Genomic DNA, 17,943 nt, shown 5'->3' with positions numbered 1-17,943 from the left:
GCTTACAAACACTCACCCACCCCCTCCCCATCGTCCCCCGCCCCACACTCGGTCCGCCCAGCGCTCCCGCAGTCCCTCCCGGCTTAGGAAGGGGTGGCAGAGCGCTTGGAAGAGGGGACTGTGAGCGCCCCCGCCTGAGAGGCCAGGCTGCAGGTGGCGGGGAAGGTGAGGTGCAGGAACCCGAGGGGTGCCTGCCAGGGAGGAGGAAAGCGCGTGGGGAGCGCAAGGAGGCTGGGACCCTGGGGGGGAGGTGGCGGCGGCGGGAGGGAGGAGGGACTGGGGGGGGGAGGGTGGCGGAGGAGGTGCTGGGTCCAGTCTGCGAGGAAGGGACCAGGGGAGGAAGTGGCTCAGACCGTAATCAGAGCTCTCCCCGGCTCCTTGCAGCTGCCCCAGAGCCTCAGCGTGGGAGGACCAGCGGGTGGAGCCTGCGCCCCGGAGAGCAGCGGGCAGAGAGGCGGCGCGCGTGGGGACCGGCGGGCTGCGAGCGCCACCGGAGCCGGGGAGACTGCTGCCGTAGCTCCGGCCGCCGCGGACCTTCCGGGGCCTCCCGAGAGCGGGCCTCCGAGCTCTGTGCTCCAGCTCCCGCCGCCGGCCGGGGGGAGCCCTGGGCATGAACGGCTACGGCTCCCCCTACCTGTACATGGGCGGCCCGGTGTCGCAGCCGCCGCGGGCGCCCTTGCAGCGCACGCCCAAGTGCGCGCGCTGCCGGAACCACGGGGTGCTGTCCTGGCTCAAGGGCCACAAACGCTACTGTCGCTTCAAGGACTGCACCTGCGAGAAGTGCATCCTGATCATCGAGCGGCAGCGGGTGATGGCGGCGCAGGTGGCGCTGCGCAGGCAGCAGGCCAACGAGAGCCTGGAGAGCCTCATCCCGGACTCGCTGCGGGCTCTGCCAGGGCCCCCGCCGCCGGGGGACGCCGCGGCCACCGCCGCTACTGCCTCGCAGTCGTCGCCAGCCTCTCAGGCGTCCCAGCCGCCGGCGCCGCCTCGTCCCGCCGCGGAGTTGGCCGCGGCCGCCGCGCTGCGCTGGGTCGCCGAACCCCAGCCCGGGACGCTGCCAGCGCAGCTTGCTAAGCCAGGTGAGAGCGTCTGCGGCGCTGGGGTCGCGCTCCGAAAGAGGGAACTTCGAGGGCTCTGGGTGGGCCTGCCCCACCCCCACCAGGCACCGGTTCTTACTCTCCTGGAAAGGGGGTCTCAAGAGTCTGAAGCCGGTGGAACCCAGGAGCCCGCCAGAGGGGCCAACCAGATAGCCTGGCTGTGTCCCTATTGTCAGAGGCTTTCCCCGGGTTGAAAGGGAACATAGCAGGTCAATTTCAAAAAAAAAAAAAAAAAAAAATGATGTCTTGGGGAAGACCGACTTTAAAGGCACCACGATGAGGAGTGTTTTCCGGGCTGCGGGTTTTAGACGGGTGGGTTGGGATGGGGGCTCTCACTTGGAGCGAGGGGGTAAGTAGGTGGTGGCTAGCAGTCAGGGCCCAGTGTTTTGCTGTTTCTAGGTGATTCTTAGCTTGGTCCAGGGCATGGAAGCAAAACAGGCGTTTTGTTTCTTACTTAAAGGAACTAGGAGTCGTCGTTTTGGTTTTTTTAGCCAGGCTAAGAGGCCTCAAGACTTAGAATTTGGAAAAAAAAAAAAGCACCTTTTAAGAACTATAAGGAAAAGGTTCCAAAAGGCTCCAAAGTGAAGCCACCTAACTCTCTTTTGCTGAACTACTTCTTTAGTCCTTTATTGCCATTTCCCGGGCTGCTGTGGTGTGAAGAAATTAAAACCAAAACTTGGCCTACAGTGGAGAAAACCTAGCAAGTGCCTTTCCAGGATTATGCGGGGTTGGCCTGGCCTGAAATAATGCGGGGTTTTCTGGCCATCTAGCTTCCCGCTGTTCAGATATGCTTTGATTTTGGGGATGGAGTAACAGGGTTCTGAGCCCTGACAGTGGGCAGACCCCGGTTTCTACTTAGTTCTCGCTTTCTGGCTCTTTCCTGAGTCTGGCTGCCCCCATTTTAAGCCTCTTCCTCTCTTTCCTCGGAGGAACCTCTAGCTTTACTCCTGGCTGCTCGCAGCCTCCTGGCAACCGGAATTCAATGGAGTTTGGTGTTTCCCCTTCACTGGGTAAATGTACAAAGGAGACAGGCCCATCTCCTCCGGAATGGGGTGTACTGGAATTAGGAGTGAAAGGTCCATAGTTTTTTCGGTAGCTAGAGCCGCTGTCTCTACTTTCCCAGCTGCTCAATGACAGCTCTTCTTCAGAGAACCCCAGAGCACTGTGCTGAACTGGGGGTCTGGGGGGAGCTACTTACTGTTGGTGTGTGGTGAGGTGGTAGGTAGCTTGGCTCAGTTGTGCCCGGTAAGCCTGAAGTTCAGAAAGCAGTTTGCTGGCTGGGTTTTGTGGCTATTTAACAAGGAACATATAAGCATCTCTCAGAATCACAGCCCCACGACCCTCATCTTATATTTGTGGATTTGATAGTAGAGAAACTAGAGCCTATGGTGGGAAGAGGGCTTGTCCTGAGAACAAGAAGGAGTGTTTGGTCTTAGTCCCAGAATTCCATGCTACTCACTTTTAATTTTCCGTTCCTGGTTTTCCTGGCTCTGGGATTCGAGTCCCCAGGACTAGAGCAGAAGACCGAGTTAAAATTCAACTTGCTATTTTACAGTGCCCAGCTGCCTATTAGCAGCTCTTAAAGAGCACTAACCTTGAGTTCTGTGGTCTCTGTCCAAGAGGGGACTCCTTTAGCATCCTGTGGTTCTCCACGGGTTGTCCTTCTCCATAGCCAAAATGTATAAAGAGCCACAAAACCCAAAGCAAGGAGAAAAGGGGGTGGATGACAGCATTGAGGAGGCCAAGTTGAGGCAGGAGGGCCCAAGCCTTAGGAGAATTAAAAGGGGCAAAGAATTTCAAGGGTGCTAACCAGGCATGGTGCAGGATTTCTCTCCTTCTATGTTCACGAGCTACTCAGAAGTAGCCTGAGCCTTCCAAATTGAGAACAAGTAATTGAGAGAGAGGGGAAAAAAACAAGAAGAGGAGGAAGAAGAAGAGGAAGAGGAGGAGGAGGAGACAGCCGGCCAGAGACTGAGCTGTGTGGGACAAGGGGTTCAGTTTCCAGTTGGTCACACCACATACCTTGCACATTCACCAACTAACTTTTGTTTTCGTTTATCAATTGCGTTCCTTTAAGGAAAAAAAAAAAAACACACTTGGCTTGAGAGAGAGTTCTAAAAACAAGCTGACTTACAGTTTTTCCGCCAGGAACACAAATAAGATTCCTCTCTGCAGCATGTGTTTTGAAAAGCAACTGGGTGGGGGTGGGGGGGCAGCCAAGTTAAAAACTCCTGGTTGAGACTGCCTGTTGCTGCCTTGCTGTGCGTTTTTGTGTGTGTGATGTGTTTGTATGTGGGGCTTCATCATCTTTAGAAGCATATTAGGTCTTCCTGTAGAAGTTAGTCCATTCCTCCAAGAGAGGAAGTGTGACCCCATTGGGGTGGAAGGGCCATGACCAGTGCTTAGCAGCAGTCTCCGAGTCTAGAAACTGCTAGCAGACCATTTAGGTCTGCTCCTTTGTCACCTTGGGTTTTGCAAGTCGGCTTGGCTTGTTTGCAGGCAGAGGGCCTCCCACACATCGCTGTGTTCTTGAAGACCAGTGTAGGTGGAGCACCAGCAGGCCGAGGGAATCTGTTTTTCTTCTCCGAATATTTGAGGGAAGCACAGGCCTTAAGAACAATGTTGGCTGGGCATCATGGGAGATGATGAGCCCATGTAGTTCAGGGAAGAGACATGAACACCAGTTTTCTAACTGGAGGGAATCTTTCCTAAGCTCTCTTTCAGATGTCTTAAAGGAATGTTTGAGCATTGTTTTCAACGTGAGTTTAAGAAGATTCTACTGGCTGTTTCAACTATGATTGAAAATATGTTTTTAATTACAGCCTTCTTCTGCCAGTCATCTCTGATGTAATTAAATGAGATTTTGATTGCGCTCCGATTTCTAAGTTACCCTTTGCTATAGATACTATGCAACCCACATATTCCGCTCTTACCTTTGTGTCACCTCCCCTCACCTCCCCCCGCCCCGCCCTATGAAAACAGCTCAGGGAGCCTTAACCTTTTGCAGCTGTGCGAGCTTCTGACCTGGGAGTCTTAATCATACCAGCCAAGCCAGCCTTTCAGAACCAGGGGCTCCGGATCTGAGGGAAGTTAAGGGTCATGGCCAAGGCGAGAAATACAGCCACATTGGCTACCTTACCCCAAACTTTCCCTCTAGAGGACGGTGGTCCTGGGTGGCCATAGGCCCGGGTGCCTGGGAAGGAAAGATACGTGGCTGTGGAATCTTCCTTGGTGTGTATCTGCCATATGGCAGTTATACCGTGAGTGTGTGTGTGTGTGTGTGATATCACATAAATATATAGATTCCACATGTATGCCATATATATACATATATATATATATGTATATGTAAAATAAATACACTTACGTTTAATTTAATAGAATTTAATTTAAATATATATGTGGGTATATATATGTATATATATATATATATGTTTGTATGTATAATTTAAATGCTCTTAAAGGACATTTGGTTGGAGATTGAAGAGGAAGGTTGGATAGGAGAGTAAGATAGCCTTTAATTCTGAGAGAGGCAGACAAGGCAGAGAGGAGAGAGAGGGAGAGAGGGAGAAAGAGAGAAGGAGAGAGAGAGGGAGGGGAGAGGGAGAGAGGGAGGGAGAGAGAGAGAGAGAGAGAGAGAGAGAGAGAGAGGGAGAGAGGGAGAGAGAGAGGGAGAGAGGGGTGGAGAGGGAGAGGTCGATGGATTTTGGAAAGCTGACTTTATTTTGCCTCTGCTGAAGCCCCTTCCTGACTGCTCTGGGCTGCCAGCTCCAGCATGGTTTGGATTGCCCAGTCTGCTTCCTTCATTTTAATTCTTTTCCCTTTTAATTCTCCAAAGAGAAATACTCGGCTATTAGCATTGAGGGTTCCTGGGTACAGGATTGTACACCCAGGGCAAGGAAGGAGCTGGGAACAATTACAAGTCACCTGGAGTGTCTACCTGTGAATTGAAAAAACGAAAAAAAAAAAAAAAAAAAACAACGCATCTGGCTTTGAGATGGCTTGATCTGAAGCCAGAGGCTTTAGGAAAAGCCAGATAGGAAGAAATGCCAGGACAGCAAGACTGCCACTTGGAACGTCTTATTCAGATCTGACTTTGGGGGCAAAGAATCCAGTCTTTTCCTTGCTAGATTTGTTGGGTAGGTCAGTCGCAGTGACTTTGGGGAATGTCTGACTGACCAGGCACAGGAGGCTGGGCTCTCTGGTGGCCCCAGCCCTGGATGGTGTGGCAGGAAGCCCAGGAGAGGCTTATGCTGACAGCATGCTGGCTTCTCTGGGTACTGAAGGTTGTCTGCTTGCCCCTGGTCACTGTTCCTCCCTCACCTAAGGACTAAAGCAAGTCTCCCGGAGCCCTTCCTTCCCAGCCCCTCTGGCCTCAGCTCCTTGCCTGCTTCCTCCTCATCCCACCTACCCCAAGGGGCATTGGAATGTTCCTGTCTTGTCTGGTGGAGCCAAGGACTAAGGTTAAAGGAAAAAGAGTCCTCCCAGAGGAACTGGAGTCTGTTGCCAGGCAGAGAACCCCCCAGCCTGCTCCAGGCCTTATAAATCTGAGGGATGACGGTGCTCTCTCCACTTACAACAACTTTTCCTCTCCCTGATGGATGAACTCTCGGGTTTAAAAGATTACAGTAATCACAGGAGGACAGTGTAAATCGAATCTGCTAGCAATAACTTTTGGAGAAGGTCAGGCTCAAGTGAAACGTTACCAAGCAACAGGCGTTTTGTTTGCAAAATACAATCAAAGAGCATCGATGAGAAATTCTTTTCTGCCGCAAGTCAGCACTTTCTGTTAACAGCTTTACAGAGAGAAGGGGGGTAAATCTTCATAAATCAAAGTCCCTGCAGGACTTGGAACCTTTTCCGGAACTGTTGCGTTTCTTCCTGTCTGGGAAGAAGAGTGCCTGGTGAAAACCCATTTGCCTGCCTGCCTACCTTCTCTCTCTCTCTCTCTCTTTTTTTTTACTCCATGATGGCTTTCTTCCTTTCTTTCCCTGTCTAACCTGTTACAGCCCCCACTCCCTCTAGCCATTAACCACTCAGGTCTTTGGAGTCGCTAGTTCTAATCCAGTATAGTTTCGATTACATGGTAGGCCTTTGGACATCAAAAGACCACCACTTGGCCATACACATGTTCTGCATCACACACAGCATCTTAGCTGTCCCCTGGCTTCATCAACACACTCTTCTTTTCTGGGAAGGAAAAAAAAAAAAACCATGAAGGTAGAGAGGTAGGTGAGGGTTTCCATGTTGTTTTACGGCTAAACAGATTTTTACAAAGTACAGCTGCCTTTCAAATAATAGAACATTATGAGAACTCAGAACAGTCGTCATTTCTGGACTCTCCGCTCTCTTATTACAGTTACTAGTCAGACTTGAATTTCAGGCTGACATCAATGTTCTACTGTTTTCCACCACAGAGTATCGCTTTATTAGCTCAGTGTCTTCATGTGTGAATAATATTCCCGTCTGTGTGAAGATACCATAGTCTGCCCTGCTTCTGGCTTCTGCGTTAACTTGCTGTGTAGCATCCTAAAATGCGACCAACTGATCAGATACTTTAGATTTTTGCAAAGGATTAGCTATCTTGTAAGCCCCAGTGGCGAAGGCAATGCTGTGGTTGCCTGTGTATAATCTTACCTAGCCCAGTACCTAGGGATATAGGGGATTTAAGGGGATTTGTTAAGTAGAGGGATAAGCAAGCAGCCAGCTGCAATCCCATGAACAGGTAGATGTGGAGATTTCAACCTTTTCAAAGCTTCTAGTTTCTTTCTTAGAAACTGATCATGCTGATTTTTTTTTTTTGGTAAGACACATGAAGTCTTATAAACTATACTTCCTTAAGCCCACCAGCCCTTTCTAAGCAATGTCCCTCCAAAACCTTGGCTTTATAGAATCTTAGACTTAGGGTCTTCCTGTCAGCCTCTTGAGTGTTAGGACTACAAGCATGCACTACCAAGCCAGGTTAAGGAGATCACCCTAAACCCTTTATACAGTGTTAAACCATTGCTGGTCATTTACAAAGCAAAACATTGAGTATTTTCATGTACACACAGATACAAGCGCGCGTGTGCGCGCACACACACACACACACACACACACAATTTTAGAACAAGATTTGTTAATGTCACCACTTTCTTCAAATTTCTACTCACTCAGTTTTTAGTGATTCCTCACTCCTAGTGTGAGATCAATAGAAAATATGAGAAATTCCCGCTTTGTTAAACGTTTGACTCCGGAAGCCCCCAAGGGGCTCCTCCTCCCATTGCTATTTATTGGCATGGAGACCCAGCCAGAGATCTACCTCCCAAATATTACAGGAACATTTCTATCTGCATGGCATGCTTCAAGGAGGGAAGGGTCTGTGATACATGAATTATGAGAATCGGTCAGTGCTTGTGTCTTGTTCTAGGTGTTAGGTGGGTTTAGGTTTTGTGCACTCATTGGATAGAGTCTCTAACACCACTGACAGCAAAGTCAGAGCACTCTTCCATTTGTATGTATTTTGAGCAGAGTGTTTGTTTCATAGATATGGCAAGCTTTCTTAAACTATTTGAATAATTTTAAAAAGTTGTATATATGAAGAAATTCATAGAAAGATTGTTCAAATTGTAATTTTTAGACAGGAAGCTACTTTCATGTGTTTATTTATTTTAGCAAAAAAGAAGGTATAGTTGTCACCTCACGGCACATGTGCTTAGAAGGAGGTGGCATTGCTTTTCAAAGAAAACGTGTCCTTAACTCGGCTCTCGTAAACCTAAAGCAGAGTTTGTTTCGGGGTTGGAATGGGAGCGTTTCTGCTTCATGGGCTCTGAAGTGAGAGCTCAAATGTTTGATATTTTTTAAAAGGTTTGGCTTTTTTTTTCCTCTTGTAATGCTAAAAAACATGTCCTCGCTTGTATTAACTGGCCTGTCGTGACAGACATATAGTGTCATGGTTTCATCTACTTTGGTTTTGCCTACCTATACTGAATGCAGAGTTAAAATGGTCAATTGAGATATCCTTCCACTCCTTATGTTCCGATTAGAGTCTCTGTTTCAGTAAGGCAGAGGGGTCTGGGAATATTCCTGTTCTGTTTTCTCAGCTGACGGGTCCATGGTTCTGTATCCAGAAAGGCTTTGTGCCTTACACCAACTGGAATGATTTGTACAGTTCATTTAGGAGAGGGAACCCTGGGACTGTAAAGGAATATCCGTTACCACTGGGCTCAACTCTTAGCCTCGGTAATTACTTGTGAAAGTCTGTGTTTATAGCAGCTTGCAATGGCTTTAGTTTAGGGACAATAATAGACATCAGAGCGCCCCCCCCTCCCAAATTGCAGGGATTGTCAATTCTGCTTTTCAGAAATTATTCTTTTGGGCAAGGAGTTTGCCTTGGTGCAGGTTTTGACGCCCATCGTCCTTGGCTCTGTTTTGAAATCCAGCACCCTCGGGTGCTGGTGGGCATCGTGCGTGTGTACATTCATTTCTCAAATGTGTGTGCCCTCTGGTATGTGAACCTGCTTCTCTCATTGGCTGGTGCCTCCCCCTGTCCTTCCCAGCATAAGCATTGCCGAGCTCAGTTGATTACAAAGCCCTTGATTCATGCATTTGATTCCTAGGACATCCTGCCAGCTTCTCTCACGTTTAGCCATAGCCTCCACACTGAGACTGGGATGCTGAGCAACCCAGAAATCTTTGAAGAGTGGGGATGACTCAGCACAGTGCTCCTCCTCCTCCTCCACTGCTCAAATACCCCAAAGTGCACAGTACACTGGCATGTCTCTGTAACAGGGGCAAAGGACAACACAGAGGGGAGAATGGCTCCATCACCATTCGTCTGCCAGGAAAGATTGCATGAGGTGTGTTCTGCAGAACTTGGAAAATAGATACAAAGGTAGAATTGTATCCCGTCCGACTTAAAAGCCGGCCTCCCAGTGTCTGTTGCTGCCTTGAGGAAGAAAATACATTTTGATGAGATAGGTTTGTTTGAGTAGCTAGAGCATCGGTTCTCAGTGTCCCTCACTGCCCTTCTGGTCCAGGGGTCACCTGGAGCCTGAATTCAGCTGTGTAAGCTGTGTAAGCGCCGATGAAGCTGTTTTGCTGAAGAAGTCTTCAGTGTTTGAATTCACCCAAGGCATGTGAAATGTTACCTTTTAAGACACAAAGCTATTTTATTTTATTTTATTTTATTTTATTTTATTTTATTGTTTAGCTGCTTTCTGTTAAGAATAGCAAAGTTGAGAGCTTTCCAGGTGTGTAGATGTGCCTCTTATTCTCAAAGACAAGGTCATTTCTCTAGCAGAAGCAAAACCATCAGCAAACAAAACCAAACCTTACCAGCTTGGCAGGCTGCCGCGATACTGTGCCCTATTTTCTTGTTTTATGGTAAAATATAGGTGACGGATTGTTACCATTTTAAGGTGGACATCTTGGTGACACTAAAGACGTTTATGTTGCTTTGAAACACCACTATCCATCCAGAACTTTTTCATTATCCTTGATTGGAACCTCATGTTCATTAAAGAGTAACTCCTGTCTCCCCTCCCCTAGAACTACACCTCCCGAGAGTCTCTGTACTTTATCCATTCTAAGCATCCCATAGAAGCCACATAACTTCTTTTGTGGCCAGCTTATTTTAGGTAGAGTACCCTTAAAGTTCTCCTCTGTAGCAGATATCAGAATTTCATTCCCTTTCGAGTCTGGATAATATTCTGTTTACCCCTTCACTCATTGATGAACAATGTGGGTTGCTCCACCCTTGGGATCTCTGTGAATAATGTATTTGATGCCCCCAAACTATGCCTGGTCATGCGTGCTTGGTCTCTCCAGCACATGTATCTATTTCCTCAAGATAACTTCCATGAGCTTATGCTTCCTGCTGCCTTCCCTCTTTTTTTAAATTTTTTTATTCTGTATCCTTGTTTTGGCCTATTGTAAGGTCAAGAAATGCTTGATGCTGATGATAGATAATAAAAGCTGAATTTAGGTGTCTAGAGATGTGAGCCATTTTAAACATATCAATAGGTACATGGGGGGGGGACAGTATTGAACTTGTTTCCCAATGCTCCATTGAACAGGGGTCAAAATGCAATTGTGTGATCATTTCAGAGCTAACACACTGTCACTGTCTACCCTTCTCGAGGTTTTGGCAATAGAGTAATAGGGAGTTATCTATGGGGTCGTTCATCAGGGCAATAATATACATGAAATGCAGGCTGCTTAGAATATAAATCTGCATGAGCCTTCTTGTTTGGTTGGGTCTGTCTTGTGTGTCAAGGACAGGGGATTTAAGGAGTTCAATCATTGGGAGGTAAAAGCTGGACCTGTTGTCCTGGGAAGCAGGAGGAGAGAAGATGCAACATTGGTCTTGTAAAAGTAGGTCTTTGGTGAATCCAAGTAGCCATTGGGAGCAAAGGGGAGATTCATTGGGTAGACTACAAATGAACCCCAACAATAGAAACCTTCTAGTTTCTATTAAAGAGCAGTGCAATGGACGAGGCAGTTTGGGATGACTCTGAGTTTGTATTAGACACGGTTGAAAGCTGCATGTTTTGTTATGGCCTAAGAATGCTTTAAAACACTTACGTTTGGCTGCAGGCTTTTGTTGGCTTACCTTGTGCTTAAGAGCCGTGTGGTGTTAAAGAAATGAACCTCAATGGGCCTTTGTTAAAAGCTTTGAAAGTAAACAACAACAGGTAGGAGGGGGTACCTTCTAGAAGCTGCTTTGATGAAATTTCACCTCTGGCTATCTGCACACAAGCAGGTTTGCCCATAGAGAGGCCCACAATGAGGCTATTCAGTCAGAAGAGAAGACGGAGATCCACAGTCCTCACAACCTGACAACTGCCTCACTGGGACTGGTTTTCTTTTCTTCCTTCCTTCCTTCCTTCCTTCCTTCCTTCCTTCCTTCCTTCCTTCCTTCCTTCCTTCCTTCCTTCCTTCTTCCTTTTTTTCTTCCTTTCTTTTTCCTTCAGATCCGTCACTCTAGGTTAAGCAGCCACTACTGGCACATTTTTTTTTTTAAGGATAAAACAAATCTCTTTGCATGTAGTTTGCTAGTAAGACAAAATCTGTTCCTTTATTTACAGTGAAACCCAGAGCCCCCTTGCCCACTCCTTCTGACTATTTAGTACTGCAGCGCTCTCCTCTTGGGTAACATCCGAGGTTAGAATGCCACATTGGCAACTGGTCTGTTTCAAAGCTAGTCTTGGCTGTATTAAGAACATTCTTAGGTATCCTTCCTCCTTCAAACATACTTTGAAGTGTTGTAGGTCCTTTTCATGGCACACCAGTTCACACAAAGGCACCCACCTACCTCTTCCCACATATGGTGGACAGTTCCCAAATCTTCCAGCCATTTCTTTCTCCTTCATCCGGAATTTGAACTGGCTTTGTTTGGCCTTTGGTAAGGGCCAGGCAGCTGACTTTGCCTGGCCCTTCAGTGGCTTTTTACAAGTGATTTCAGGGGTTATGTTTGTCTTTCACTTAGAAACTACATCAATGAGTTATTGTACACGATAACCTGATTTAAAAACAAACAAACAAACAAACAAACAAAAACCCTGTCTGGATCGCAAGCCCTATTTAGCATAAAACCAGGCCATGGGTAGCAGATGTGATTATTAAAGTGACTATGGGATGGTTGTAGCAGGTGGTCATGGCCAGAGCCCCTCCTGTGGCCATTTCCTGTGCCTTGGTCAGAGTCTCGCAGGCCTGCATGTGGGTAGCCATTCTGTTTTTAAGGCACGCTTCCTCTCCTACAGCATTCTGAGAAAACAGTGATTGCACCATCTTCATTTACTGACCCCAGTCCCTGACTCGCTTTGCCAATGACTTTTGATTTCTTCTTTAAAGACTGGCAGTGTGTTATGACCTATTGAGCCAAACTCCCTCATTCCAGAAGGCTTGACTCTGAGCACACCAGGAAGGGGTTAACCCAACTGTTCTCTTGCCTTTCAGATCTGACAGAAGAGAGAGTTGGGGACAGCAGTTCCACAGACAACACTGCGGAGGCCTTCAGTGACAAAGACACCGATCAGAGGAGCTCCCCAGATGTTGTCAAAAGCAAGAACTGCTTCACTCCGGAGAGCCCCGAGATCGTGTCCGTGGATGAAGGTGGGTACGCCGTGCAGAAAAACGGGGGCAACCCCGAGAGCTGCCCGGACAGCCCCAAGTACCACGCTGAGCAGAGCCACCTCCTGATCGAGGGCCCGTCTGGGACGGTCTCTCTGCCCTTCAGCTTGAAAGCCAACCGGCCACCCCTGGAAGTGTTGAAAAAAATCTTTCCCAACCAGAAGCCCACTGTCCTGGAGCTCATCTTGAAAGGTTGCGGGGGCGACCTGGTCAGTGCCGTGGAGGTCCTGCTGTCCAGTCGGTCCTCCGCGGCTGGGGCGGAGCGGACGGCCGAAGAGAGCCTGGTGCTGCCCTCTAGCGGCCATATCTTTGAACACACGCTGGGCTCCTACCCTATCTCTTCCTCCAAGTGGTCGGTGGGCTCTGCCTTCCGTGTCCCTGACACCTTACGCTTTTCCGCGGACTCCAGCAACGTGGTCCCCAACCCCTTGGCCGTGCCCCTGCAGCATCCTTTCCCCCAGCCACCTCGGTACCCGCTGATGCTGAGGAATACTTTGGCCAGAAACCAGTCGAGCCCCTTTTTACCCAATGATGTCACCCTGTGGAACACCATGACGCTGCAGCAGCAGTACCAGCTGAGGTCCCAGTATGTCAGTCCATTTCCCAGTAACTCCACTAGCGTCTTCCGGAGCTCGCCCGTGCTCTCCTCCCGCACCACAGAGGACCCTCGAATCTCCATCCCTGACGACGGGTGTCCAATCGTGACAAAGCAGTCCATCTACACAGAGGATGACTATGACGAGAGGTCTGACTCCTCGGATTCTAGAATACTCAACACGTCATCGTAAAGTGTACCTATGGGTGGTGACCAGGTGACATTTTGTGTGTGTTGGAACCCTGGGCGTCCCCCTGCCCCCTCCAGGAAAGTTCACCAATACTGTATACCCTTTCCTCCTGTTTGACAAAGTGACGTGCTTGGTAGTCTATACGTTAGCAATGAAAACATAACTTATTTAATTCCCTGCACTTCACTGGAAAATGCCAAATAGCTCTGCTCTGTGGATTTAGTGCTGAATGCTGTAAATGAGTTTAAAGCTGAGGATGCCCCGAGAAGGCCGGGCCAGTGGGGGGTTTAACTGGGGGGCCAGCTTTACTCCCTCAATTCAACCTGGAATGTTCAGTGATATAGTATACTTGAATGCCATTTTGTAAAAGGATTCCTCAGGACACTGGAAACCTTAGGGAGTGGTTCGATGGCCAACCGACTATGAGCAGGGACGTTATCTGACTGCACTCAGACTAGAGCGGACTGAGCAGGCTCTTATTTAAGCTCGGGCCGTTTTCAGAGACAAACTTCATTAAGAATCATTCTTTTCACATGGCTGAATGGAAACACGTGTAATATCAACATAAAACCAATCCCAGCTGTGAACTGCATGAGACGTATCGCGAAGCGAACACAAGATTAAGCTTTGTCAGGTTAATGTAGCATGCTAAGTAAGGACTCTAGAAAAAAAAATAAACTAAGGACGCCATCTTGGTTGATGTCTTTTCTGCTTTCCGGAAGGAAGGTCTCCAAACACAGAGCCTCCCTACTAATGCCTGAGTCCGAAACCAAGACACTGTTCAGTGGGGACATGTCGTAAACTGGGCATTGCCTGTACTGGTGGGGGCGGGCAGGGGTTCAGCAGGCGTGGGCTCTGGTTCACTCCCTAGCACTCCAAATGGAACAGTTAACAGCAAAACACAGTAAAATACTAAGGCTGTACAGCTGAGTGAGAGAAAGAAGGGAGGTGTGTCCAGTAGAGACCTGACACCAAACCCACTGGGTACATGAAGTATGTGAACACGGTGGCTTCCCTCAGCCTCACATTCAGAATATAGGTGTGAGTGTTCCCCCCCCCTTCAGAACTTTTACTGTTCCTGTTCTTCAGCATGCCTGAGAGGTGGTGATGGCTGCTTAGGTCAGACAGTCATGCTATGAACGTCATGAATCTAGAAGGGAGAGCGAATAGTCAAAGCACAAGGGCCTCTTCGTGGGGAGATGCAGGGAGCCCCCCCCCCCACAGGTATCAGCTTTGAGTAGCTCTTGAGTGATGGGAAAAGGGTCGCAGTTCATCCAGAGACTCCTTCAAGCCCAGAAAGGCTCTGGGAGAAGGGCCTTATTCAAAAGAAGAATCTCATTTTAATTTCCACAGGGTGCCTCTGGAGTGAGCAATCTTTGAGAGAGAAAGATTTCTTTGTTCATCACCCTCTTTGAGGTAATTTGTGAGTTCACTAGATTAGAGAATGGGTTTTTTTCTCTCTCCCTTGGTTGCTTTTCTTCTCAGACCTGTACCGAGTGAAAACTCTAAGGTCTAAACTCTTAAACCGAGAATTCCAGTCTAACTTGACACAACAAGGTAAACCTCACTGTGTAGGCACCCGAGTGCTTGCTCTAAGTCTAGTACCCACTGGGGTCATTTACTAGGTGGCTACACAGAATCAGAAGTGTCTGTTTCTGGAAACTTCACATTGCTAAAGGACCAGATAATAAGAGTATAAATATGTGGTCCCCATTGTGCCCAGGGAAAAGCAGGTGCCGTGAAACCTTCAAGCTACTCCTCGTGTTTTCTGGTGACATTTGAGAATAGTTTTTATCCCGCTGATTTGGATTTCGGAAAAGCAGCAGCAATCTTCACAATGGGGTGCAAGTAGTTTCCTACAAGGGTAGATGGCCAGGTAGATCCCAGGTGTGTGGCCAGCGGGAGTGGTTGTGAGCTTGGTAGGTTAACTAAAAGCCGTCTAATGAGTCGTTTTACATATTTAGATTTTTATGAAGAGAAACTGCAGTAGGAAAGAGTAGATGGGCAGCTGGATGCTCCTAGGACTTGTTCCTCAGGGACTCCCCTCTCAGGGTCCTCCTGCTTGCCCTGTGAATCGATCTGGACCAAGTCAGTGAGAGGGGAGCCTCTTGGAAACATTTGTCGGGTGCCCAGGAAACAGGCTCTGACTGCATTTGAACAGACGGATTTGAAAAATGAACTTGGTCTCACTGCGCACTGTCTCAGTGATTCATTCTGTCTGCATTTACTCAGCAGGAGGAAGTCGGGAAGAAGATGGATGCTAAATTTATATGTTAATTTTAATATTGAAGCTATCCTGTATTTGAAGAATAAGATCAATGCTTCAATTTCATTTCTTATGTGATACTGAGAGTTGTCATCGCTGGGGGGAAAAATCACTTCCGAATGCATCCTCCCAAAATTCCAATCTTCCAGGGCAGAGCAGCCTCAGAGGAGGCGACCTTGCCTTTTGCTGATGGTTTATGCACTGCAGGCTTTAGGGTTCCCACAGTATCGCTTACTGTCTCAGTGTCAAGGGGAAATAGCAAAGGCAGTGGCGTGTCCTTAAATTTCAATGGCGTTTATTTACTAATTGGATGGTGAGATTGGCTGGGTTGTTGAGCTGTGTCATGAGTTTCATATATCCCACAGGCAAAGCCACCCGACTTAACCGAAAGTAAACTCAGCAGTTGTTAAGAAAACTTATCCCTCCAGAAGGCCAGAGTACTGCCTGGTGGTTTTAGACTGTGACCTCAGACTCATGCTGGGATTTGGATGAAAGATTCCAGAGGTCTGTGCAGAGTTGTCTGGGGTAAAGGAGGACTCTCTGCCTCCCGGCCCAGTATGGCACTGGGCAGAAGCCATGTGTGAAGGCCGCTTGGAGAGAGAAAGGGAGACGTGGGCTGGGCAGGCATCTCAGTATGAAGGCAACTGTGGAGATGCCAGGGGGCTCTGTCCTCCCTAGCAGGCTGTTGGCTGGATGGCTGCTTCTTTTGGCTTCTACCTTGGGCAGTGCTGGCTGCCATAGACTGCCAAGGAGATCTTTATCCTACCTATGGCATCAAGAACAAGCAGGTGGGCAAGGGAGGTTCTGAGCCTGGATTAGTGTCCTTTTCAAGTTTTTCAGAGAAAAAAAATACACTGTTTTGGGAGGGGTCATTTTACTTCCTTTTCTTTTTTCCATTCCTTCTTTCACCCCACCCCTCCATCTCCCTCCATCCCCCTCCATCTCCCTCCACCCCCTCCATTCCTCTCCATCCCCCTCCATTCCCCTCCATCCCCCTCCATCCCCTTCCATCCCCTTCCATCCCCTTCGTCCCCCTCCATCCCCCTCCATCCCCCTCCATCCCCCTCCATCTTCCTCCATCCCCCTCCATCCCCCTCCATCTCCCTCCATCCCCCTCCATCTTCCTCCATCCCCCTCCATCTCCCTCCATCCCCCTCCATCCCCCTCCATCTTCCTCCATCCCCCTCCATCCCCCTCCATCTCCCTCCATTCCCTTCCATCCTCCTCCATCCTCTTTGGCCCCCTGCCTCCCCCACCGTCCGTCCTTTCTCCTCCTTCCTGTTTGAGATAGAGTCTTGATAATTATCCTAGTCCTATGCTCAAATTCTCCATTGCTCTGTATCAGTGTCCTGAGTGATGGATCTCATAGGTATCTAACACCATACCAGAGGAAGGAGCCTTTCTCTGCTTTGCACAAAGATGCATCAACATCTAGTATCTTCCTAGGGAAAGATGAGAAGAAAGACAGAGTACATGAATTGGGAGGCAGCATCATCCTGACCACTGGACCAACCAGAACCTTCCTTGTCCATGTTGCCAGTCTATCCTGAAGGGCTGAACTGGAAGACCTCTGAGAAAATAGGACGAGGTTTCAGATAGCTTAGTGTTTAACTTACAAAAACAGAAACCAAACCAAACCAAACAAAACCCCCCTCACTCGGTGGAGTTGAGAGGAAAAGTAGACAGCCAGATTTGTTGAGAACCCACTACTTGCGTCTGTTAGCTTGGCTATCCATATCCATCCAAGAGCTGGAGGTGGGTTCGAGGACCTGTTGCATGCTAGGCCAGGCTAGCCCTCCATTCTGACCTTAGTTTCTCTCCAACGATGTTTTTATCAGTTCAGGCTCCCAGTGAGTGAACTGGACCCATGTTCTTTAGGGCTGCTGGAACAGTGTGGGAAGTCACAGGAGGGTGGCTGCCAACGCCATCAGCAGACTGTTTCTACTATCTTCTGTCTTTGAAGGGGCTCACCCGTATTTCCCATACAGTAGTGTCTATAATCACAATTTACTGTACTTTCCGGATCTTCCAGAAACACTTGTGTCTAAGGTGGCTTACTCCCGAAAAATACTTTATTATATTTAGAGTCTTGAAAATTAGAGGCATGCTTTGCACACTGCTATTCACACCCACAGGGGAAGTCTTATTAGCCCAACAGCAATTTATCCACATTAATATCTCAAAGTGCTCTCTAGATAACACTGTTTCGAAACAACGGATAATCTGAGTTCATCCCAAATGCAAATTAATTAATTAGAAGCCACTTCCCCCCAGAAACTGCATTTCTCAAAAGTGGCTTGGTATTATGGGATGTAGGAGTAAGGGCTTAGAGAACACCTCCCAGTGTTAGCCACTGTTCTAAGTGACTTCGCCTAGTCCTCTTGGGGATCTCGCAAGGCTGGTCAGGATTGCTCTTCCCATTTGATAGAAAGCAAAGAAATAATTTGCCTAAGCTCAGCTACCTAGGTGTGGTAGTGCTCTTCCAACTCAGTTATGGGTCTCCGTCTCACCAGGTTGTTTTCTCTTGGGTTGAGCAAAACCTCTAGCAATGAAGGCAGTAACAGCCTGGATGTTGAGAGTGGTGGCTCAGAGATTGATGGCAGCAGAACCCTGGAGTTAAGAACAACCAGAACCCTGCCTGGTCCATCTTGTAGGATACCACAGCGTTGAAAGGCTGGCCATG

General features: G+C 48.3%; 1 protein-coding gene across 1 annotated transcript; it reads left to right on the top strand.

The window, feature by feature from the left end:
• The first annotated feature begins 341 nt into the window (after positions 1–341).
• On the top strand, positions 342–13,678 carry Dmrt3 (doublesex and mab-3 related transcription factor 3). The gene is made up of 2 exons (XM_021152527.2): positions 342–1,079; positions 12,036–13,678. The coding sequence occupies exons 1-2, from the start codon at positions 611–613 to the stop codon at positions 12,995–12,997; spliced, it is 1,431 nt and encodes a 476-aa protein (XP_021008186.1). The 5' UTR covers positions 342–610; the 3' UTR covers positions 12,998–13,678.
• The last annotated feature ends 4,265 nt before the right edge of the window (positions 13,679–17,943 follow it).

The sequence above is a fragment of the Mus caroli genome, unplaced genomic scaffold (genome assembly GCF_978045245.1).
Source record: "Mus caroli unplaced genomic scaffold, Mus_caroli_1 scaffold_20, whole genome shotgun sequence".
Classification (NCBI taxonomy): domain Eukaryota; kingdom Metazoa; phylum Chordata; class Mammalia; order Rodentia; family Muridae; genus Mus; species Mus caroli.
Note: the sequence above shows the minus strand (reverse complement) of the source record. Positions and strands in the feature narration are given on the sequence as shown.